The sequence below is a fragment of the Eumetopias jubatus genome, unplaced genomic scaffold (assembly GCF_037043125.1).
Source record: "Eumetopias jubatus isolate StellerSeaLion01/CBP00866 unplaced genomic scaffold, mEumJub1_p1.0 scaffold_12, whole genome shotgun sequence".
Classification (NCBI taxonomy): domain Eukaryota; kingdom Metazoa; phylum Chordata; class Mammalia; order Carnivora; family Otariidae; genus Eumetopias; species Eumetopias jubatus.
In genome coordinates this window covers 48,461,963-48,486,705 of record NW_028274818.1, presented here as the reverse complement: position 1 = coordinate 48,486,705, position 24,743 = coordinate 48,461,963, and the positions used below count along the sequence as shown (strand labels likewise).

The window sequence follows — 24,743 nt, the reverse complement described above, 5'->3', positions numbered from 1 at the left end:
CTGATAATTTAGTTTCTGAAATTCAGTTCCTTAATGTATTTTCATTAAGAAGTAGTTTAACTTTTCACATCAATGTTGGAATATTTTTTAGCCACGGTCTCTTCAAACATTGTCTCTCTGCATAATCTCTATTTTTTTCCTTCTGTAGTTTCTCTTGGAAATTTGTTGGGGCTTGATATTCTTTTCTACTTGTATGTTAACCTTTCATATTTTATATCTATTTCCTTATGCTCCATTCTGCATGGTTTCCTCAGATCTACATTTCAGTTCACTAGTTCTCTTATAGATGGGTCACATCTGTTTCAAATCTGTGTGTTTTTACACTAGTGTCATTTTTAATATTTCTTAAATCATTTTCACCATTTTATTTTGTAATTTCTGTGTTATTATCCAAAGACCTTGGAGTACTAATTCTGTGTTATTTCTGCTGATCCTTACACAAAATGGTTTGTTTTCTTAAGTATTTTGTAATTTTAGATTGTGAGCTCATATTCATTTAAGCTTTATATGTGCTTTATCTATGGGACTTCTGCTGCTGCCTAGGTTGAGGGTCTATCTCTTCTGAAATGCTTTTGTTTGCTTTTGCTGGTACCAAGGACTGTAATGACTTAGTTCAGTTTTTCATAAGTTTTGGTTAGGAACATCCATACTTTGCTATAGTGAAAATTTAAACTCAAAATCCACTTAAAGGGCTCGTTATAAATTCTTATGAAAAACTTATTTTTCTCCATCTCCTGTATTTATTTGTCTTCCCCTGCTAGTAAGTGAATTGTTTTAGCCTCCATTTTCACCAAGATAATAGCACTTGGACGATCCCTTAGATAGACATAGTGGTGGTAAAGGAGAGATGGGTGACTTGTATTATATCTGGGAGGAGTAGTAAATCCTGAGCCCCTGCATCACTGAGAGAAAATCCTCCATGGGCAGCTGCAGTGCCCTTTCTTTTAATCACTGCTTTGCCTTTGTTTCCTCCTCCTCTTCTTTTTTTTTTCCTGCCTCTAGGGGAAATCCTTTCTTTCAAGTTAGCCACATGTTTTTTTAAAAAAGAGTTTGTTGTCTTTAACCCAACATTACTAGGCGTTTATAGCAAACAGTTTCTCAGGTTATTTGGTTCACTGTATTCCCCAAAATGAAATAGATCAAAGTTTTTAAAAATAAGATTAAACCATTAAAATGGGGATATAGGGCAAGCATGTCTTTCACTGAATTTTATATTCAAGTTATATAGTTAAATATTCAAAATTTTTGAGTTGGTCAGAATTTTTCATCACAGTAAAAATTTTTTACCATACAAAAACATTGTTATAATATTCACAAATATGACTTTAGATTTTAAGCATATTATTCTTAAATAAGCCAAAAAGTTGTCAGAGTCAAATATGCCACATTGTACCAAAAGCTTTTATCTTTATGCCAGATTACAATTGATCCTATAATCTTACTGAGTTGCTCCATTACTCTATTAATTTCTCCTAGTAGGGTCATAGGAGATTTGAAATAGCAGATTATGAAAGTTAGAGTCTATTAGAAGAAATCTATCTGCACCATTATTTATTTTTTTTTTTAAGATTTTATTTATTTGACAGAGCAGGTACGAGTGGGCAGGAGGGAGGGAATAGAGGAAGAGGGAGAAGCAGACCCCTCGCTGATCAGGGAGCCTGATGCAGGCTTGATGCGCATCTCGATCCCAGGACCCCAGGACCATGACCTGAGCCGAAGGCAGGTGATTGACTGAGCCACCCAGGCGCCCCTTGAAATGCTTTTATAAAGAGACATTTTCCCTCATCTGGTATTTGCTTGCCCAGAGGTTCATTTCCTATAAGCAAGGAAGGGTGAATGTTTGATCCTTCCCTTTATTTAATAATTTTGAAGATAATGAATTGGTGTTCCTCTAATAGTGACCAAGTAGTTTTTTATTTATTTATTTATTTATTCGAGAGCGAGAATGAGATAGAGCATGGGGGGGGCGGTCAGAGGGAGAAGCAGACTCCCCGCTGATCAGGGAACCCAATGCGGGACTCGATCCCGGGACTCCAGGATCATGACCTGAGCCGAAGGTAGTCGCTTAACCAACTGACGCACCCAGGCACCCGGTTTTTTTATTTTTTAATACCATTATGAACTCATAAATTTAGGTGCATACGATGTGTTTCAGCCCATTGTGGTTATTATCTTTATTGAGACAAATATTGCTCCATCTTTGGCCAGTGGAAGTCTATGCAAGTTGGCGTTCATGTCCTTTGTCACGACCCTAGTAGTCTCAAATAGTTCCCTTGCCATCTGGTATACAAAGATGTTTCAGGTTCATTTGGTCCATTACCTGTCCCCCACCTGGAATCAACATTTCTTTAAGAAGTCCTGGTTTCTTACGGGGGGGAGTGGACCTGAATGCTAGGAATGCTCATTGCTTTTGGAATGACAATTTCTGTGCCTTTTTCAGCAGAGATAGCTAGGATATCTGTGTGTCATACACATACACATACAACTATTTAAAGATAAAGCATCTCATGAATTCATATTGATACTTCAAATTCAGGACCAGAGTTTTACTTCCAACTCTTCTGTATTACATCCATATGTTCTTTCTTCCACACCCAGAATTCTGGTTTTCACGGGACATAGGACATGATACAATACCCTATCATATACTCATTTGCTTTATCCTACATAACAAACAACAGACTCAGAATAATAATACTAATACCAATAATGTTATAAACAGATGTTTTGCAGATGTTCTTTTTTTTATAATTGCAGTATATATTGTCTGAGCATATCGGCATTATATAACGTACTCTCTTTTTAACCCTCCTTAAAGTACCATCCTTATGTTGGTGTTTTTCTAGGCATTTTGGTTGCTTGAAGCTCGTTCTCTGTTACAATACTCAGGAAGGGCTCATTAGAACAGTAATGCCTGAATTCTTGAATGCTGACAAATTTTCCTCTCCTCTGTAAAATTTTCCTTCCGTGATACTATATTACTCCATTTTTTTTCCTGACAGTGTTGCTGTTAAAAAGTCTGATGATAATTACATTTTATTTTCCTTAAAAATTACTTTATCTTTTTGTCTCAGTGGCCGACAGATTTTTTTTTTCCCAGTAATTTTATTGAACTGTATCTTAGTTTTGGTCATTCTGGATCAGTATTCTCGGGTATGGTTGGCTTTAGCTAGGACTGTCAACTGGGGAGCACCTACCCTTAGGCTTTCCACTATGGTGGCCTCAGGTAGTTGGACTTTTACGTGGTCATTCAGGAATCTCAGACAGAACATTCCAGCAATCAAGGCAGGGGCTGCATGCTCTTTTATGACCTTGTCCTGGAAGTTAGCATCAATTTCGTTAATCTTCTGTTTATCAGAGCAGTCACAAACCTGTCCAGATGACTTTCAATGAAAAGAATGACAAAAACTTTTGGGCCATGTTTTAAAATCTTGATGGTGTTTGTCTTAAAATTTGTCTCACATTAAATTTAATAAAGTCAGCAATCATGCAGTTTAGATTGAGTTCACGGGTGATATTGGCTATGGTTGTTGACAAATATCTAAAGATATTGTAGAAGTAAACTTTATCAGAATCAGGGATAATAATTGCCATTAGTAGCCCAGATACAGTAATGAATATGAAGATGGTTTTGTAAAATATATATATTTTATATTTACATATGTACATTTGTAAAATATATATGAAATATGTACATTTTGGCAGTTTATTGATGAAATGTTTCTCACTAAAACGGAGACGAAACGTGAGGCAGGGCGCTGTCTTCTGCACTGTCATTTCTTACTAATACACTGTTTTTAGATTTAGAAGTTTGGGCCAACTGATAGTGCTTTGATTTTCTTTTCATAGTAAATGAATTAAAAATAATGGTAAGCAAACTGCTTTCATCAGAGGAGATAGAGCATTTTAGTAGTGTTATAGATAGATCTAGTCTGCCTTCTGATGAATGATTTTTAATGTTTTTTAAAAGAAATTGTGAATATGGTTTATGAATTAGAGAATGCATTACATGATTTTTAAAATACAATCTTAGTTTAATTTTAGAATGACTTAGATACATTTTTCATGATATTTCGTTTTATTCATACCAAGAAACACTTGGGATTCATGACACGATTATGCTTAGTGTCAATAAGTGGCAGTGTGGGATTACACAGCCACAGGGAAAGCATGCTCTAAGTAGCATATTTTATAATGTCTGCTCTTAAAGCATATCTCATTCTGCCACGGTGTTTCAGAACACAGCAAAATCACACGTATTGGTCCAGTGTTCTTGTTGTATCACTCTGGTTTTATTGCATTCTTCTGTTAGCTCTTTTCCTTCAAAAGTTCTGTTTGCTTTTACAAATCAGAAATCATAGTGATGTTTTTATGTGTGTACATCCACACGTGTCTGTATCTGTCTCTATGCACATACAGACCGTACATAATGAAGTGTATGCGGCATCCAAAGATTGGGTATATATCCAAGTAGGGGGTATGCTGGGAAAGAGAAAGTGTGGTTTATTAACCAGCTGTGGGTAGTTGATCAAGTAGTTCCTGTCATTAACTGGATCCTAGTGAGTGAAGAATCTTGCCATTCAACTATTTTCATTTTTATTTGCAGGTAAGCTTTTGGGTTGTTAGAGAAATTCTTCACGCTCAGACATTAAAAATTAGAGCAGAAGTTTTGAGCCACTATATTAAAACTGCTAAGGTAAGAAAGACTTTTGTTTTTATTTTTTGAGAGTCCAACCATTCAGCACTGTTTGTGAGTCAATGTTTGCCTGTGACACCTTATTTACTATTTATTGACCCTGGAAAATAAGGCCTATTGATTAGTATGTCAATTTTTTCAATTGGGTGCCTGTTTTCTTTGCCTTTTCTTTATTCCTCCTATCTTCCTCCCTTTTAGATCTTTCCTCGCTCTCTCAGACTAGCTGTATTATATTATTTATTTGACTGGATAAGTAGGCAGAGATCAGATTATGGTGAAGTATGACAGTTACAAAATATTGGACTCTTGTGCACATCATTGGGAAAGCCTTACAGGATTAAGTAGGAAAATACATATCAGTTATTTGGTTTTGAAATATATCACTGCCAACCATGTGGAGAATAAGAAGACTTTATATATAAGAGAATAATATAAAGAGGATATTAACGAAATATGTTAATTGCGTAGTTGTTGTATGGCATGGATAATAAATGCAGCAAGAGAAAAGGAACATGGATTTCAAGGATGGTCAGAATTTAGAGAGGAGGGCACTTCACAAGAGGATACCAATAATTTATTAAAAGTCATAACTCCAAATTTACGTTAAGTTCACTAAAAGGTGGTATAATTGTAGCCAAATTCTTGATTATTCTTGTAATAAAGACATAACTTACCTCACATCCGAATGAAAGTGGATTAAAATAAGAATACCTTTTTTACAGTTTTAAATTATTGTAATTATTGTAAAATTGTGATTGCTGTGAGTTGTAACATATTTTCCTTGAGCACCTGGGAACAGTTGTATTCTCGCATTCTGTGGCACTAGGTGGCAGAGCTAGCTTTGTAAATACGATATTTTGTGGCAGTGTCATAAAACTTTTAAAACGTTCTCTGTGATATGTTGAATAAATTTTGGGTTTTGCTAACAAATTCATGTCTTTTCTCCATAGAGTCTGAATTTGTTTTATTGTTTTCTGGTATTTTTGTGCTTTGCACATTCCATTCAAAACCAAATTCTTGGGGCGCCTGGGTGGCTCAGTCGTTGAGCATCTGCCTTTGGCTCAGGTCATAATCCCAGGGTCCTGGGATTGAGCCCCACATCGGACTCCCTGCTCGGCGGGAAGCCTGCTTCTCCCTCTCCCACTCCCCCTGCTTGTGTCCCTCTCTCGCTGTGTCTCTCTGTCAAATAAATAAATAAATAATCTTGAAAAAAGAAACCAAATTCTGCCTATCAGGCTTGCTGTTATCCTCCTCATCAAGTAATCATTTAATTCCAGTTCAGACTCTTTAAGTTATTTTTGACAGTGGTTGCTTTCGTCCCAAGCACTAAGTTCATAACTTTTTTTGTTGTGTACCATCTCTTAAATCCCTCTATTCTGCCTTCTGTATTCAGTCTGTATAAAACGGGCAGGTCTTTTTCTTCTTTTAGTAGATTGTATCAGTTAGGGTTCTCTAGAGTGAGAGAATAAATACACATATATATAAAATATATAAAGAAAATCAAGGAATTGGCTCCGGTAGTTGGGGGAAGGGGCTGGCAAGTGTGAAATCGATTGTAGGGCAGGTGGACAATCTAGAAACTCAGGCTGGAATTGGAGGTGCAGTCTTGAGGCGGAATTTCTTTCAGGTTTTTTGTTTTTTGTTTTTTTTTAAGATTTATATTTATTTATTTGAGAGAGAGCATGAGAGTGGGGAGGGTCAGAGGGAGAAGCCGACTCCCCACTGAGCAGGGAGCCCAATGTGGAACTCGATCACTGGGACTCTGGGATCATGACCTGAGCTGAAAGCAGTCGCTTAACCAGCTGAGCCACCCAGGCGCCCCTCTTCTCTCAGTTTTTGTCTCTTAAGCCATTTTAGCTGATTAGATGCAGCCTACCATATTATCAAGTGTAATCTCTTTTAATTAAAATCAGCTGATTATAGATGTAAACCATATCTACAAAATTGCTTCACAGCAACACCTAGATTAATGTTTGATTAAATAACTGGGTACCATAGTCTAATCAAGTTTGATACATAATACGGATCACAGAGACACAAAAAAAATTTATAAAGTAGATTTAAGGTATCGCAAGGATGATAAAGTGGATATTCATGTACCCACTGCCCTCTTTGAATTGCCATAGGGCTCCTCTTATGCGATCCCCTACCCTCCCACTACAAAAGGAACCATTGCCCAGAATTTTGTTTGCTTTTCTTATATAGTTTTATATATGTGTGTGTGTTCCTGAGTCATATATTGTTGTATATGTTTTTCAGTTTTGTTTAAATTATTTCCTAATTACTTTTATATTTTTAAAACTTTTTTTTTTTACTCAAAACTGAATGGTTTTGGGGTATATCTCTGTTATAGAGTGCTCTGTTGTTTTCATATACCACTAATTCTTCAATATACTCTAGCTTGGATAGTTTTCAAATTTTTGTTGTTACAAACACTACTGCTTTGTAGGAGTCTCTAGGTGCTCATGTGGGGGTTGAGGCACTAAAATAGAGAGAGAACAGGTAAATTACCTTTAAAGAAAGGACAATTAGATAACTTCCATTGAATGTGATGAGAATGAACATTTTTTTCTGTGTTGGCCATTTAGGTTTTCTCTCCTGAAATGTCTGTTCAGGATCTTTGAACAATTTTCTATTATGGTGTTGGTCTTTTATTGATTTTTGTAAGTTTTTTATTTAACTCTAGATGCTAGTTCTCTTTTACATGTTTTCATATGCATCATTTCTATTTTTGACTTGTCTTATTACTTTTCATGTTATGTTTTGATATAGATATTCTTAACTTTAGTAGTCAAACTTACTGATCTTTAATTAATTTTGTCTTATTTAAACATACCTAATTTAAGAAAGTTTTATAGCTTTGGTTTTTGTACTTGAGTATTTAATCCATGTGGAATAAATTTTTATGTATGTATGGATTATGGATTACTATTCATATTTTTCATATGAATAATAATTGTGGCACCATTTTTTAGTTGACGTATTGTAGTGATTCAGTGTTTTTATACATTATGAAATTATCTCGATAAGTCTAGTTACCAAACAAAATTATTATATTTTTTATGTCACATTCCCATGACTTACTTATTTTAGAACTGGAAGTTTGTACCTCTTAATTGCCTTTGCCTGTTTCATCTACTCCCCCAAACCCTTCCCTCTGATAACCAACAGTTTATTTTCTATAAATCTGTTTCTGTTTTGTTTGTTCATTTGTTTTGTTTTTTAGATCCACATATATGTGAAATCATACTGTATTTGTCTTTGTCTGGTTTATTTCACTTAGCATAATACCTTCTGTGTCCAACAAGGTTATCACAAATGGCAAGATTTCATTCTTTTTTTATGGCTGAGTAATACTGCATTGTATCACAGATACCACATCTTCTTTATCTGTTTATCATTGGGCCCTGGGTTGCTTCCATTGTAAATAATGGTTATTGTAAATAATGCTGCAATGAACATAGGGGTGCATATATCTCTTTGAATTGGTGTTTTCATCTTCTTTGGATAAATACCCAAAATAGAATTGCTTGGATCATATGGTAGTTATATTTTTAAATTTTTGAAGAACCTCCACAGTGCTTTCCATAGTGGCTGCATCAATTTATGGTCCCACCAGCAGTGTGTGAGCAGTGTTTTCCCCCACATACTTGCCAATGCTTGTTATTTTGGGTTTGTTTGTTTTTTTATAGTAGCCAGTCTGACCAAATGAGAGGATCTCTCATTGTGGCCTTGATTTGCATTTCTCTAATGATTAGTGATGTTGAGGTCTGACACCATTTTTAAAAATCCTTTGTTAAAGTGATCTTTATTTAAACTGGAAGTCTCTTTATGTCACCTTGTTCTTAAAAAATACTATCCCAGTGGTGCCTGGGTGGCTCAGTTGTTAAGCATCTGCCTTCAGTTCAGGTCGTGATCTCAGGGTCCTGGATCAAGCCCCACGTTGGGCTCCCTGCTCAGCAGGAAGCCTGCTTCTCCCTCTCCCCCTTGCTCCTGCTTTCTCTTTCAAAAAAAGAAATAAAATCTTTAGGGAAAAAAAGTGCTATTCCAGACTTAGAGTTCTGTGTGTTTGTTTTTTGTTTTTTACTCTGCTTGGGATTCCTTGAGCTTCCTGACCCTAGGAATTAATGTCTTCTCAGTAATCTGGGAAAATAATCTGCCATTATGTCTCAGATATTGTTTCTACCATTTTTTTTCATCTTCTGCAACTCCAACTAGATAAATGTTGGCCTTTTTTCCTCTACGTTTCATGTCTCTTAACCTTTGTTTCACACTTTTTAAAAACTCTTTTATGTTGCATTCTAGATAATATCTTCATATTTAATCTTCATTTTATTTGAAACCAATACCTGATATTGTTCTGCATTTGTGAATTCTTGGTTCCTTATGTTTTTTCATTTTCCATTTTTTTAAATTGAATCTGTTGAGTTCATATTTCTTGAAACTTTATGGGAATTATTTGAGACCTGAGCTAAGGTGATATATTGGTCAGTTCTCCAGAGAAACAGAACCCCTCCCTTTTCCTTAGCTCTAATGTTCAAAACAGGCATTTTTGCCTTGGAGTCTCTTGGTGGTGGGCAAGGACCATTCTAAATGATTTTCAGATAGGACCATTAAGATGTAAGCATCTGGTATTATGAGGAGATCTGGGAAATTAGCGATAAATACATAAATAAATAAATGTCAAGTAGATCTCTTGGCAAACTGATGGAACCTAATGTTAGGTAGGAGTCCTGCAAGGAGACTGTAAAAAGCTAGGTCTAGTATTGGGAAGCAAGTGGATGTCCCAACATGAGTGAAGAACAGAGAATCAGAGGATTCAGGCGGGAGGAAGAAGGAAATTAAGGACTGTGGAAAGCAGGTTTGAACCCTAACCCTGGAATTATGAGGGTACTGAGTAGGAAACCAGATCAGCATCCTGGGCACAGACCCTTTCTTAACACTGAGATCATAAGACAGAGGGTTAGTATTTCAGTATAAGGAAGGAGACTCCTTACTAGAAACTGAGGTGCATGATCATACTGGGTAAACTTGATACTGAGCCATAACTTTGGTTTTCTTAATATATTACTGAACTAGAGGTAGATTTGTTCCCAGAGCTTGGGGACAGTGCCAGGTTAGAACGTGGAAGGTCTATTGTGGGCTAAAATCAACTTATTGTAAACATAATGGGTACTCTAAAGATGAATCTCACTGATGAGCGTAGAAGTACTGGAACACTACCAATTGCCTAGGTTTTACTTATTAATCGAAAGTTTTCTTGTATTTATTCTCATTATTTTTTATCTCTCCTCCCCTTTTTCTTAAATCTTCAGAAACTGTATGAGCTGAATAACCTTCATGCACTTATGGCAGTGGTTTCTGGCTTACAGAGTGCCCCAATCTTCAGGTTGACTAAAACATGGGCGGTAAGTCATCTTCCTAGTTAATGAAAGGGTTAGACTTCCTGTTGGAAGTAAAGATGTATTTATTTCTTTTGTAGTTCTTAGTAAGGTTAATATTATAATAGAGAAGGACCTTTAAATTAGTTTATTTTTTTGAAACCTGCTTTTTCCTCTCTCAGGTGTTACCCTAGACTTGTCAGGTAATTTTGGGGTAAATTATAGCTTGGTGCTTGGGTTTTGCCATTTAGTAAATCATTTTTGTAGAATCTGTGTAAGCATCTTTGACATCATAGCATTTCATGTTTACTGATGGGGAAGTGTAATTTTTATTTTTGCATTTAATGCAGTTTTTTTTGCATTTAATCTTGTAAAGATTAAGCTTTTGGAAAGTTCAAGGAGAACATCTAAATTGCAACTTTCAAAGAATATTTAGTTACTTATATTTTCATTATCTTTTAGTCAGTAAACTTAGATTTTTTTTTCCCCTCAGGAATAATGAAAAATTGGGTAGTTAACATGGGATTATGCAGTGTTGCTGCACATTACGATATATGTCAATTGTATTTGGTTCTATCACTTTGACAAGGTCAGTCAGGATGTGAATTTTGACTTCTGCAAATCTATGTACTTCCATATTTGAGTGACGTGGTACTGGCCTCAAGCCTTCTAGGTATTTTTCATTTAGATTTTATATAAGAAAAATTTTATATCCGATTAAATCTGTTCTTATTTAATAGTATTCTTTGGTGTTAAGGAGGAATGATTTTGTTTATTACATTTTATACAAAGGATTACTATATTCTTGGGGTCCTGTGATAAAGAGATGACTTTTAAAAGCTTCTTTTTTCTCTAGCTAAAGTATAACTGTTTTTAATTAGCCTAGTATTGCTTTTACTTTTCATAGTATCTGAAGAGACAGATGTTTCTCATGAAAACCAGGGTGATTTTCTGTATTAGAAGAAAGACATTAATACGGAAGAGCTTATGATCCTCTTTATATTTTATTTGCATTTTAGAAGCACCTGGGTGAAGGGTTTTCTTACTTTAAAAAATTTCCTTTTTATAAGATGGCCTTTCTCTCTTTTCCTAAAATTTGAATTTCACTGGTGAATGGAAATGATTATAAATATACAGTAATGAATTCCATCTTTGAAGTTTTAGGGAAAAGAATTATACTCTGATTTATATTGTGGTTTAGAAAGGAGGTACATTTCCCTCAAGTTAATTTTTATTTTTCTTGAAGATATTTTTGTTGTCTCCCTCATGTATTTGCATGGAAAAGAATTTTTTATTTAGTAACAGTTTCATTATTAATCTGAATAAAATCTTTAGTGTTTATTAAATATTAAATTATATTAAATTTTAAAACAGTCTGTACTGAGCCAGGCACTAATTGCTTGGCATACAGCAGTAAATGATATAAAGTCCCATTCTTCTGCAGCTAACATTCTACTGGGAAAAGATAAGCTGTAAATAAATAAATGATATATCATAAATGGTGATGAATGCTCTGAAGAAAAATAAAGCAGATTAAATGGGATAGAAGAGAAAACAGGGAAGTATTTTATATAGTACAATCAACCTTGAACAACACAGGGATTAGGGATGCCAACCCCCCTGCGTAGTCAAAAATCCACATAAAACTTGACTCCCTCCAGACTGTACTAATAGCCAACTGTTGACTTGGAAGTCTTACCAATTACATAAAGTCGATTAACACATGTTTTGTATGTTACGTATATCATATACTGTATTCTTACAATAAAGTAAGATAGAGAAAAGAAAATGTTACTAAGAAGATCATAAGGAAGAGACTATGCATTTACAGTACTGCACTGTAAAAACTTCACGTGTAAGTGGACCCACATAGTTCAAACCCATATTGTTAACTGTATATGGTAAGAGAATCTCTCTGCTAAGTGACAGTTGGGTAGAGAGCTGGAAGACCTGAGAGAAACATTTGTGTGGAAATCCAGGAGAAGAGAATTTTAAGCAGAGGTGATAGCCAGTACAAAGGCCCTGATAACCTTCAAAGAATAGCAGGGTGGTCGGTACTGACAGAGTGGAATAAGCTATGGAGTAGTTGATGGTAGAAGGTGAGTCCAGAGAGGTCACATCAAATCAGATAAGGGAGATGCTATTTACTGATATTCTGGGGATACTATAGGGAAGGAGTGTGTTGGTGGTGGGGCAGAGAGGTTCTCTTTTACACATACCAAGTTTGAGTTGGCTGATAAATATCCATGTGCAACTGTAAGGTCAGAGTTAGGTGTGTAAGTTTAAGGGAGGAGTTGGAGCTAGAGATGTATTTTTTTTTTTTATCATCAGCATAAACATAGTATTTAAAACATGAGATTGGATAGGATCACCTGAGTCGTAAGTACAGATAAAGAGTCCTGGAAGCCTCCAAGATTTAGAGATTGGAAAAATGAGGAATCAACAAAGGAAATATCACAGTGGGAGTTTTCCACAGTCAGGTAATGAAAGTGTTTCAAGAAAGAGGGATCACCTGTGTCAGATGATGCTAATAAATTGAATTACGTGAGAACTTTGAGAGGGCTATTGGCTATGGCAGTTGGAGAGGATTGGCAACCTTGCCAAGAGTGGTTTCAGTATAGTGGTGGAGTGAAAACTGATTGGATTTGAGAGAATGTGGAGAAAAAAATGGGAGAGCAAGTACAGAGAATGCATTTGAGGAATTTTGTTGTAAAGGGCGGGGTTGAGGTGCTGTAGAGAAATCTGTCAGCTAGAGGGGACTGTAAGACAAAAGATTTGTGGCATTTTGTTTTGTTTTTGGAAATGAGAGCCATGACAGTATGTCAGTATGCTGGTGCAATGACCTAATAGAAAGAAAAATGGTAGAGCAAGAAGTTACTCTAGCAATACCCTTGACCAGACAGGAGGGATTTGATCCAGTACTATAATGGAGCAGGAACAGTTTATCCATGTTAACAGTAGAGAAGGGGATGCATTTGGTTATAGATGCAGATAAGTTGGTAGATGGGTTGATGAGATTCTGTAGAAATTCTTCTGATGTTTGTTTCTTAAGACATGTAAAGCAGAGTCATTATTTAAGAGTGATGGGGGAGAGGTGTTAGAGGTTTGAAGAAAGAAGAACAGATGAAAGTCGTCTTAGAAGAGTGTGAGAATGAATTAACTAGGGAAATAGGGTAGGTTTGGTATGGTAAGCCTTATGATTGAGATTTTTGGTCATGAATTTAAGGTGCAACCAGTCAGCAAAGTCATGTATTCTCTAACCAGGTGCAGGTGCTCAGCATAAGCCTGGAGTAATGATGAGAATTGTATTTAATCAGTGTTGGAATTTTTTAAGGCTTGTTTGTACCATAGAGGGGTCAGGGATAGCACAAGAGATAAAGTGGGTAAATGTACAAGTTGTTTTAGTGATAGGTAAGGAATTTAACCAAGTAAAAGAGAGAGAGAGAGAAGGAAGAGTGAAAAAATAGTATTGGTAACTGGATTGGAAATTCTGGTGCAGTCAGTACTTACTGGATTCAGGATAACCAAGGGAGTAGAGACTGAGAGTGGTAAAAGGTAAGATCACTGAATGGAAGAGAAGTCAAGGAACTGAGATACCAGGGTAGTAAGAGTATCATCTATGTGAAGGTAACAGTCACCAAGATATGAAAATAATGTTGGTTTTTGGACTCTTTCTCCAACTACCAACACCTTTAAGATATAACGGGAAAAATGACTAGTAGCTCTATTAATGACAGAAACATAAGTGTTATGATCTAGTGTTCTCTTGTCCAGTATGGTAGCCACTAACCACATGTGGGTATTAAATTTAAATCATTCTAATTAAATTTAAAATTTAGTTCCTCATTCATACTAGCCATGTTGCTAGTACTCAGTAGTCATGTGTGGCTAGTGGTCATTGTGTTGGGCAGCACAGACATAGATCATTTTCATCACACAGAATTCGATCAGACAGTATTGATCTAGTGCTTGAACTTAGTAGAAGCTGGAGGATGGTAGAGAGGAAAGAATTGTGAAGAGCAAGGAGCCAGGATTGCCCCCAACGCAAATCTAGGCTCATGTTACAAAAAAAGAAAGAGAAGGCTTAAAGAAAAGGTTAAGGATGGGACTTATGCAGAGGATGGGTCATGAGACCCAGAAGGTACAGTTGGAAAGGTGTAAACGGTCTAAACATCCATCAGCAGATGAATGGATATACAAAATGTATACACATAGAGTGGAATATTATTTAGCATTAAAAAGGAATGAAATTCTGACATGTTACACCATGGATGAATCTTGAAGACGTTATACTAGGTGAAATTAGCCAGACATAAAAGGACAGATACTGTATGTTTCTGTTTATATGAGGTACCAAGAGTAGTCAGATTCATAGAGACAGAAAATAGAAGATGGTTGCTAGGGGCCAAAAGGAGGGGGGAATAGGAGTTATTGTACAGTGGGTGTGGAGTTTCAGTTTGGGAAGATGAAAAGAGTTCTATCCATGCATGGTTGGTGGTGATGGTTGTTTGAATTCCACTAAAGTGTACACTTGAAAATGGTTAAAATGGTGAATGTTGTGTATACTTTACCACAATTTAAAAAAAACAGGGTTTATTAAGGTGACTGAATATACAAACGATACACAAAATCAATTGTATTTGAAGCAATTTGAAAATATCACTTGAAAGGACACCATTTACAATATCAATAAAAGAACTATAATAGCAAATAATAAATGGAATAATATAAGCAAGACTTTTTTTTCACCCCCTAAGTAGTGGTCTCAGAATACTTTAATTTGCCTTTGGTTTAAACCTGACCAAGTATAGTCCATGAAACATTGCCCATCCCCAGAGTGAGTGGTCCAGAGTAGGACCATGATAGGTGATTTAGCTGATTAGCTTCTTCCTTACAGGTGTTTTGTTTTGTTTTTTCCAAGGCTGAGGGCTGGGTTCTCTTTTTCTTTGCCATGTATTTGTAATACCAACCCTTAAATATATGTAAGACTTACATGCAGAGAACTATAAAACTTTACAGGAAGTCATTAAAGAAGAACTAAATAGATGGAACAATATCCCTTAGTCATGGATAGGAAAGTTTAAAGATGCCAGTTCTCCCCAAATGTCTGTAGAGATTATATGCACCTTGAATCAGAGTCCCAGTCTGGGACAAGATTGCTTATAAAATTTACATGGAAATGTAAAGGGTCAGGATGGCCAAATTATTTCTGAAGAAGAAAATGGGGTTGGAGCCTTGGACACTTTCCCTGACAGGTATCAAGATGTATTGTATTATTTAGGTAATGTACAGTTAGTGCAGGTGTAGACATGTCCATGTAGACAGGGGAACAGAATAAAGAACCCAAAACTAGATAATTGATTTTATAGAACTCTGTTATGTGACAGTGTGGCATTGTAAATCAGTGGAGAAATGAGGGGCTGTTTATTAATTGGAGCTGGGAAATTAGTTATCAGTTTGGGGAAAAAAATGAAATTAAGCCTCAAAAGTCATTGTTAGATGAATTAAAGACTTATGTGAAATGAAAAATTGGGAAGCTTTTAGAAGAGAAAAATAGCTTAATATGTCTCTGGCTTGGTATGAATAGATTCCAACTTGGAATCTGTAAGGGTATTTCAGATAAGATACAAAAACCTCAAACAATGAAAGAAAAGATGAAAAAATTTTACCACATTAAAGTAAGAATTTCTGTTCATCAAAAGATATTTTAAAGAAAATTGAAAAGAAGCCCCAGAATGTTGGGGCAAGATAACATGAAGCAGTTGTAACTGATCAAGAATTTACATCTAGAATATACATATATATACACACATATATACATACATATATATTTTACAAAGCAAAAAGAAAAAATAAGAAAAATAGAAAAGTAGGCATTATGATAGTACTTCAGAGAAGAAGACATATATAGGGAAGCAGTGAAAATGAGTGAACTACAGCCACATACAACATTATGGGTGAAACTTCAGTGTCAGAACATTGAATGAATAAAGCCAAAGATTAAAAATAGTATGATATTCTTTAGTCAAAAATCAAATAAAATTTAAGAGAATGATAAACACAACATTTGGGAGGGAGATTACTGGACACTTAAAGAGAGTCAAGGAGGGTGGGGTGCCTAGTGGCTCAGTTAAGCATTTGCCTTTGGCTCAGGGTCGTGGGATTGAGCCCCACATCCGGCTCCCCCCCACCCCCGCTTGTGCTCTCTCTCTCTTTCTCAAAAAATAAATAAAATCTTAAAAAAAAAAAGTCAAGGGAATTGGATATGAAAGGAGCACATATGTAGATGTATTATTGGTGTATGGTTCTTAGGTAGGAAAATTAATGCATGTGTATTTGTCACAAAATTTAAGAATAAATCAATTTAACAAGAAAGCCGTATCAGGGACTAATGATAATTGAGTGTCATGAACAAAAGATTATAATTAATCTGCATCCAAGGTTCAAGATAAATAACTTATTTATGCAAATGAACACATTTGTACATATTGTATGGGGATACAAATCAAGGTGATGTGGGGTGATCTGGGAATCTTGTATTTCATATGGTGACTGATATGAACAGGGATTCATCCAAATTTTCCCAAAGTAGATTGTTATGGTAATATGGTGTAGAGATCTGGCCAGGAACATTTGGAGTTCCCACATTCATGCACCGGTGAACATGTGAAGAGCTTTGCCCCTGGTTGTCTCGCTCTTAGCCAGAGGAAGAGTGTGGTGCCTAAAACATGCAGAGTTGGAACTTCGTGAACCACTTTGTTTTCCCCTTTTTTGGAGGGAAGAGTATAGTGAAGTAACATCGTAGGGATAACATTAGGAACATCAGAAAAAGATTTGAAAAGGAGAAAAAGAAAATCAGGACTTCTTAGATAATAGCTTTGGTACATGGGCTTTGGGTGAGTTTCTGAGCTATCATTGGAAACACCTTATTTTAACATCTAATTAATTCTTTTGTCCATACTCTTCCTGTAAATAGTCTTCCTGAAACAAGTCTCTGCTATCCCACACCAGACTGAATCCTTTTAATCTGGTTATTGATTATTGTGAAAATTCCAAAATGTAAGTTATTTTTATACATAGTATTTTTTTTAAGATTTTATTTATTTGAGAAAGAGAGCACAACAGAGAGCGTGAGTAGGGGGCAGGGGCTGAGGGAGAGGGAGAAGCAGACTCCCCACCGAGCAGGGAGCCCAACGCAGGGCTCGATCCCAGAACCTCATGACCTGAGCCAAAGGCAGACACTTAACCAACTGAGCCACCCAGGTGTCCCTTTTTACACATATTAGACCATGTAGTTCTTTACTGCAGTTTTGTGTTTCAGATGTGGCAAAATCAGTTGTGTTTCTCCTGATATTGTACCAAAGTTTTTGAACAATTAAGAAAAAAAGAAGAGGTTTATTGTTACCCCTGCTATGTCACATCACTGTATTTTCCATATCCAAATACTCTGTTAGGTGGGAGAGAAAGGGATTGTTGGACTTCCAGGTAGCAGCAGAGATTTGTACCTGATACTGAAAATGCTAGTAAGTATGTTGAAGCTGGGCCAAGCAAAAGATTATGCAACTGCTGTTTTATTTTTTTTTTATTTTTTATTGTTATGTTAATCACCATACACAACTGCTGTTTTAGACCATGGACTACCTAAAATATTAAAACAAGACTCCTTAAAATCTTTTGTTTTAAAGAGGGAGGAATACTGGTCAGACATTTTTCTGATAAAGATTATCTGAAAATAATCTGCATCTTGGAGCCCATGAAAAAATAAATTCCAACATGAATCCCAGTTGCACTATTTGTAATACTATATATAAAGAGTAGTGGATTTGGCATGAGAATATTCCTTATCTCCAGAACCAGACTGAGACACTGAAAAACAGGGACCTGTGCCTTTGTGGGTGGATGACTGAGAGAGTATTAGTATGTTCTGCTTCTTGCTAATCCTGTGATCAACTTTGAATCTCTGTCTCATCTCTAAATTAATCTTCAGATTTTCTGTTAACCTCATAGAATTAGATGAGCATTTCATAGGTGGGTGTATTTTGTGTGTTAAAAAAATAACATTTTATGACATAAAGTGAAGTTTGTTACATCATAATGAAATAGTAACTTTATATGTTTAAAGAAAAAAATGCTTTTTTCCAGTGTCTTTGAAATACTTAAAAACATATTTTCTGAATTTTTTAATTAATATTTTTTTAAATATCCTTTTTTAATTCAAGTATAATTAACATACAGTGTTATATTAGTTTCAGATGTACAATACAGTGATTCAACAATTCTGTACTTTTCTCAGTGCTCATCAAGATAAGTGTTCTCTTAATTCCCTCTATTTCATCCATTCCCCCCCATCTCCCCTAGCAACCACCAGTTTGTTCTCTATATTTAAGAGTCTGGTGTTGTTTTTTAGGGTTTTTGTTGGTTTGTTTTGGTCTCTTTCTTTCTTTGTTCATTTGTTTCTTAAATTCCACACATGAGTGAAATCATATGATACTTGTCTTTCTCTTATTTGACTTACTTCACTTAGCATTATACACTCTAGGTCCATCTATGCTGTTGCAGATGTCCAGATCTCATTCTTTTTTATGACTGAGTAATATGCCATTGTATATCTGTATATATCACATCTTTACCCCTTCATCTGTCAAGGAACACTTGGGTTGCTTCCATACTCAGCTACTGTAAATAATGCTGCAATAAACATGTTTAAGGAGTGCATATATCTTTTCAAATTAGTTTTGTTCATTTTCATTGGTTAAATGGCCAGTAGTGGAATTACTGGATCATACAGTAATTTGATTTTTAATTTTTTGAGGAACTTTCATACCGTGTTCCACAGTGGCTGCACCAGTTTGCATTCCCACCAACAGTGCATGAGGACTCCTTTTTCTCCACATCCTTGCCAACACAAAATACCAATAACATTTTTACCAGAACCAGAACAAATAATCCAAAAATTTGTATGGAACCATAAAAGACCCCAAATAGTCAAACCATTCTTAAAAAAGAACAACAAAGCTGGAGGCATCACAATCCCAGATTTCAAGTTATACTACAAAGCTGTAGTAATCAAAACATATGTTACTGGCACAAAAATAGGCACATAGATCAATGAAACAGAATAGGGTCCAGAAATAAACCTATGCTTGTATAGTCAATTAGTCTAAGAGGAGGCAAGAATATACGATGGGAAAAAGACAGTCTCTTCAACAAATGGTGTTGGGAAAACCAGACAGCTACCTGTAAAAGAACGAAATTGTACCGCTTTCTTCCACCATACACAAAAATAAACTCAAAATGGATTAAATGTGAGACCTGAAACCATAAAATTCCTAGAAGAAAATATAGGCAGTAATTTCTTTTGCATCAGCTGTAGGACCATTTTTCTATTTTTTTTAAAGATTTTATTTATTTATTTGAGAGAGAATGAGAGACAGCATGAGAGGGAAGAGGGTCAGAGGGAGAAGCAGACTCCCTGCTGAGCAGGGAACCCGATGTGGGACTCGATCCCAGGACTCCAGGATCATGACCTGAGCCGAAGGCAGTTGCTTAACCAACTGAGCCACCCAGGCGCCCCAGGACCATTTTTCTAGATATGTCTCCTTGGCAAGGGAAACAAACAAAATTAAACTTTTTGGACTATACCAAAATAAAAGGTTTCTGTACAGCAAAGGAAACCATCAACAAAATAAAAAGCCTGTTGAATGGAAGAATATATTTTTAAACGATATATCCGAGAAGGGGTTAATATCCAAAATATATAAAGAAATTACACAACTCAACACCAAAAAAAATCCAGTTTAAAAATGGGCAGAGGACCTGAATAGACCTTTTTCCAAAGAAGACCTACAGATGGCCAACATGAAAAGTTGCTCAACATCACTGATCACTGGGGAGATGCACATCAAAACCACAATGAAGTATCACTCACACCTGTCAGAATGGCTGAAATCAATAACGCAAGAAATAACACATAGTTAATACTGTTTTGGGTAATTGACCTTACTTTTCTTTTATTCCCCTTGATTGTCTTCATTTTCCTCAAAGGACACTCACTGCAAATCTACCCCTTAAGCTTTCTAAAACAATTTCAGTTGATTGTTCAACTGTATGTGATATAGCACTGATGAACAGGATCAAAGAAAAAATGTCTTGTTAAAAATCCAAAAATGTGAATCACAGTTTTATGGTTATTGTTAGGACTAGCCAAGAAGAATTGTTACTGAAACCACAAAATTCAGTATTTATCTCTTAATGATTATGCAAGAATGATCTTTATCTTTGGGGAGGCAGGGGACAGTGTATTAAAATATTTGGACATTTGAGCTGGATATGAATATGTGGTTATTTTAAGTTAGGAAAATGATCGACAAAAATTGTTCAACTATTTAAAATAGTGAAGATGAGGGACACCTGGGTGGCTCAGTTGGTTAAGCGTCTGCTTCGGCTCAGGTCATGATCCTAGGGTCCTGGGATCGGATCGAGTCTTGCATTGGGCTCCTTGCTCAGCGGGGAGCCTGCTTCTCCCTCTTTCTGCTGCTCCCCCTGCTTGTGCTCTCTCTTTCTCTCTCTGACAAATTAATAAAAAATCTTTTAAAAAATTTTAAAATAAAATAGTGAAGACGAGAAACTATTATCATTTACTCCTTAGTTAATGATTTTATGTACAACAAAGGATATTTTATAAAATGTGGATTTATTTTTAGAGATAGCACGAGTGAGAGGGGCAGAGGGATAGGAAGAGAGAATCTCAAGCAGACTCTGCGCCGAGCACAGAGCCCGATGCAGGGCTCAATCATGGTGCTGAGATCATGACCTGAGCCAAAACCAAGAGCTGGTCGCTTAACTGACTGTGCCACCCGGGCACCCTTGGGGTTATTATCTTAATAGACATGTCTGATTTTGTTTTATTTATACACTAGTGAAGTATAATTGAAGAAGGTATAACTTTGAAATTTAAATTTGTAGTAAATATAGCTTCAAGTCTTTGCTATAATAAAATGGAATTTCGGAATAACTTAGACTTTTCTGTTTGTTTTTTAGTTACTAAGTCGAAAAGACAAAACTACCTTTGAAAAATTAGAATATGTAATGAGTAAAGAAGATAATTACAAAAGACTAAGAGACTATATAAGTAGCTTAAAGATGACGCCTTGCATTCCCTATTTAGGTGAGTAATGTCACTGTGTGTTCATTATGCCCAGTTGTTTTGTCTTGATTAATCAGTAATTTATATAAAATCCAAGATATTTTAAAAGTGTGTATATCCTTTAACGAAATTACTGCAAGATTGTTAGGTTTAAAAAATTGAGTAAAGAAATATGTTACCTTGTTACCTGGAATGTATTTTCATATTAAATTAGCCTTTTGCCCTCAAGGTTTTTCATAGACTATCATTTTTTCTTAAAGATGGACAGTGGAAAAATAATATGTTTTAGCTCTTTTAGTAATGCTTTTAAAGAGTGAAATAGTGTGCAATGAGGTTTAATGCCACAAAAACATTTAACATTAACTAAAGAAATTGATCAAAAGATTTATTGAATTTTCAATATCATGAGTTCCTATTATTTTATATAGTTGGCATATCTCTTAGGGTGAATTATGAAAAGTAGTCTCAATGAATGTTGGTATTGTTTTCCTGGATGGTGTAAGTTACTTAGCTGTGAAAATTTAGCTAAGTGTTGAGACAGCCAAATGTGTACTTTATATATCATTTCACTGACTTTATTTCCTTATTATATATTTTACAGTGTTTATAAATTCCAAGAAGTGTTTAACCAAATACAGTATAAGTTTATTTTCAACAAAAAAGGAATATAATGCTTTGTTAGGTGTTTGAATGAAGTCTCAAACCGCCCATTTTAAAATGTGCATGTAAGTTTAAATACAGAAAGTACTCATATCATTGCCTAGCATATATTAAGATAAATTGGTTTGATCCTGTGCAGAGAGTAATCAGATGATAGAGTTGTTTCTTTCTAATAACCCTTTTTGTCCTCTATCTCCATTGTCTTCATGTAATTACTCACACTGGATTTTACAGTAACTATTTTTGTATGTAATTGAAAAATCTGTTATTTGTTTAAATGTCTCCAGTGTCGTCTTTGAGGTCTTTATGATACCAATGACTAGAAGACAAAGTAGAGACAGGCAACTGAGAATACTTTCATTCAGGTGCATTAGAGCATCAGCCTTAGTTTTTCAGAGAAGAGTTGAACTCACTAGAAGTAGAATATCATAGGATTCCAGTGAAAATAGGGAATGTTGTGCATTCTGGTTGAAGGCAGAATATCCCAAGCACAGCATGGGTAATGGCCACTACAAAGCAGAATACTGTGTCGTTTCTTTGATAAACAGTACAGGGCCATAGTACACATGACTCCATCAGAGAGGCTGTAAGCTAGATGTTAGGAGAGACTTTCTGTATGTGCTCAACTTTCCACCGTGGCCTTGGCTGTGCCCATTCTTGAAAATGTCATTGGGGGTGAGGAAGAATAGAGGATTTTTTAAAAAATATTTTATTTATTTATTTGAGAGAGAGAATGAGATACAGAAAGCATGAGAGGGGGTAGGGTCAGAGGGAGAAGCAGACTCCCTGCTGAGCAGGGAGCCCGATGCAGGACTCGATCCCAGGAGCCTGGGATCATGACCTGAGCCGAAGGCAGTGGCTTAACCAACTGAGCCACCCAGGCACCCGGAAGAATAGAGGATTTTTAAAAAATCATCAATATCTTCATACTCGGTAAGAACATAAACTTTTTATAACTTAAAGAACATTAGACTGAGAATCAGCAACCCTCAATTCCAGAATGGCTCTTCTGTATTAACTTTTCAAGTCATTGAATTGTCTTCTTTGAGCCTTGGTTCTCCTTACCTGGAAATAGCACACAAAGGACCAGAATCATGTTCTTCTTTAGGCTGGATGGAACCATGGTGATTTCTTCTATTCACTTATAATTTAGAAAATTAAGGTCCAGAAGGTGGAAGGCTTGACTTCCAGTCCTAAGACCAAGTTACTGACTGATCTGCATTCTGAAGTCTTTCCAGTTGTGTCTGTTAAATTCTCATTCCAAAACTGATTCTATGATCATATTTGTTTCTCGTGGAAATGTTTTTCTCAAATTCCACAGTTATGTATCTTTTAGAAAAGGAAATAAAGGTTCTTTTTTGTTGAAAATGAGCAAATGAATATAAATCTTGGTGCCATGATGTCTAGTTCAGGAGTCTGCTTTACATTTTTCCACAGCAGAGACTTCAGTACAGGATTTGAAGTTGTCTTTACGTGTGCATACATATTTGCCCTGTCATGTATGTAGAGAAGAAAGAGAGAGAAGGGGAGGAAACCACCAGCATGATTGGAGTTCAGTGGAATCTGGAAAGGTTGTTGTCTATTAGAGAGTATACCTATTTTCTCCCAGCCTTGGTACCTGAAACAAACACAGTGATTATTCCTGTTAGTTAAAGCAAATGAGGCAAATATTGAGGTGCAGAAGTTGATTTGGAGAAAATATTAGAACCATTATCTTTCCTGTATCTTCAGTTTGGTCCCCAATGACTGACTCCTTCTCTCTTCAGTTCACTTTCATTTTATATGTTCTCATGCCCCAGACTCTTCCTTCTCACTATTTACCTAAGCTAATAAAAAAAGTACCCTATTCCTTTCTCCTTTTCTTACTGTTTTCTTTTGCTCAGCATGCGGTTGTCTCCCTCTTCAGTCATAGAAATGTTCCCAGTAAGGCCACCATTGATTTCCTATTTGAAATGTTTGATAGGGGGCACCTGGGTGGCTCAGTCGTTAAGCATCTGCCTTGGGCTCAGGTCATGATCCCAGGGTCCTGGGATTGAGCCCCACATCAGGCTCCCTGCTCAGCGGGAAGCCTGCTTCTCCTCCTCCCTCACTGTGTTCCCTCTCTCGCTGTGTCGCTCTCTGTCAAATAAAGAAAGAAAATCTTTAAAAAAAAAAAAATGTTTGGTAGGTATTTCTCAAGCTTCATATCAATTTTGTGAGGTTTATGGTAGTTACTTGTTCTCTTGAAATTTTCTAGGAGTAGCACCATTCTCTTGGTTTACCTTTACTTTCTGGCTTTTGTTTTATTAAGTCCTGTTTCTCTGCATTTTTGTTTACATCTGTTCTTCTCAAGTCTCAGTCCACTGCTTTTACTTATGCTGTACTCTCTGGAGTGGTCTCATTCAGACTTCTTCCATAATTCACCCAGTTCAATCCCAAATCTAGCCTAGCAGTTCCGGTATATCCAGCTGTCTAGCAATTCCCAGTGCCTAGTAACATTTTAGATATCAAATACCAATTGGATGAAATATCTGTAGGTAACTCTTAATTCAGCGTGTCTAGAAGTAACTTCGTCATCCTTCCTCCTTCCTCTAAACCTGTCTTAATCTCCTCACTTAGTCCTCCAGTGAGCATGGTGTAGTATTATCTGTACCACTCTACCACACTGAAAACCTGGGTTTTTTACTGGAATTCTCTTCTAATTCTCATGTTGCCCAATGGAATGAGATTCATGTTTCTGAGAGTTATCCGAGAATTAGAAACCGAAAGGGGAAAAAATGGCAAAGAACTGAAGTTAAAATAGAGAACATACTCCAGCATCTACATAATTTTATATGTTGGTAGTCTTCATGTAATAGTTCATCCCAGTGCCAGTTTGTAA

At 35.9% G+C, this 24,743-nt stretch overlaps 1 protein-coding gene across 2 annotated transcripts in view; it reads left to right on the top strand.

Annotated features, from left to right (window-relative positions):
* The window catches only part of RALGPS2 (Ral GEF with PH domain and SH3 binding motif 2), a 152,924-nt gene that overhangs the window by 56,590 nt on the left and 71,591 nt on the right, over nt 1–24,743 (top strand). For both annotated transcript variants that reach the window (XM_028092060.2, XM_028092059.2), the window contains exons 6-8: nt 4,607–4,696; nt 10,012–10,104; nt 21,118–21,244. In XM_028092060.2, coding sequence (XP_027947861.1) covers nt 4,607–4,696; nt 10,012–10,104; nt 21,118–21,244 — 310 coding nt within the window. The remainder of the gene's footprint in view (nt 1–4,606; nt 4,697–10,011; nt 10,105–21,117; nt 21,245–24,743) is intronic.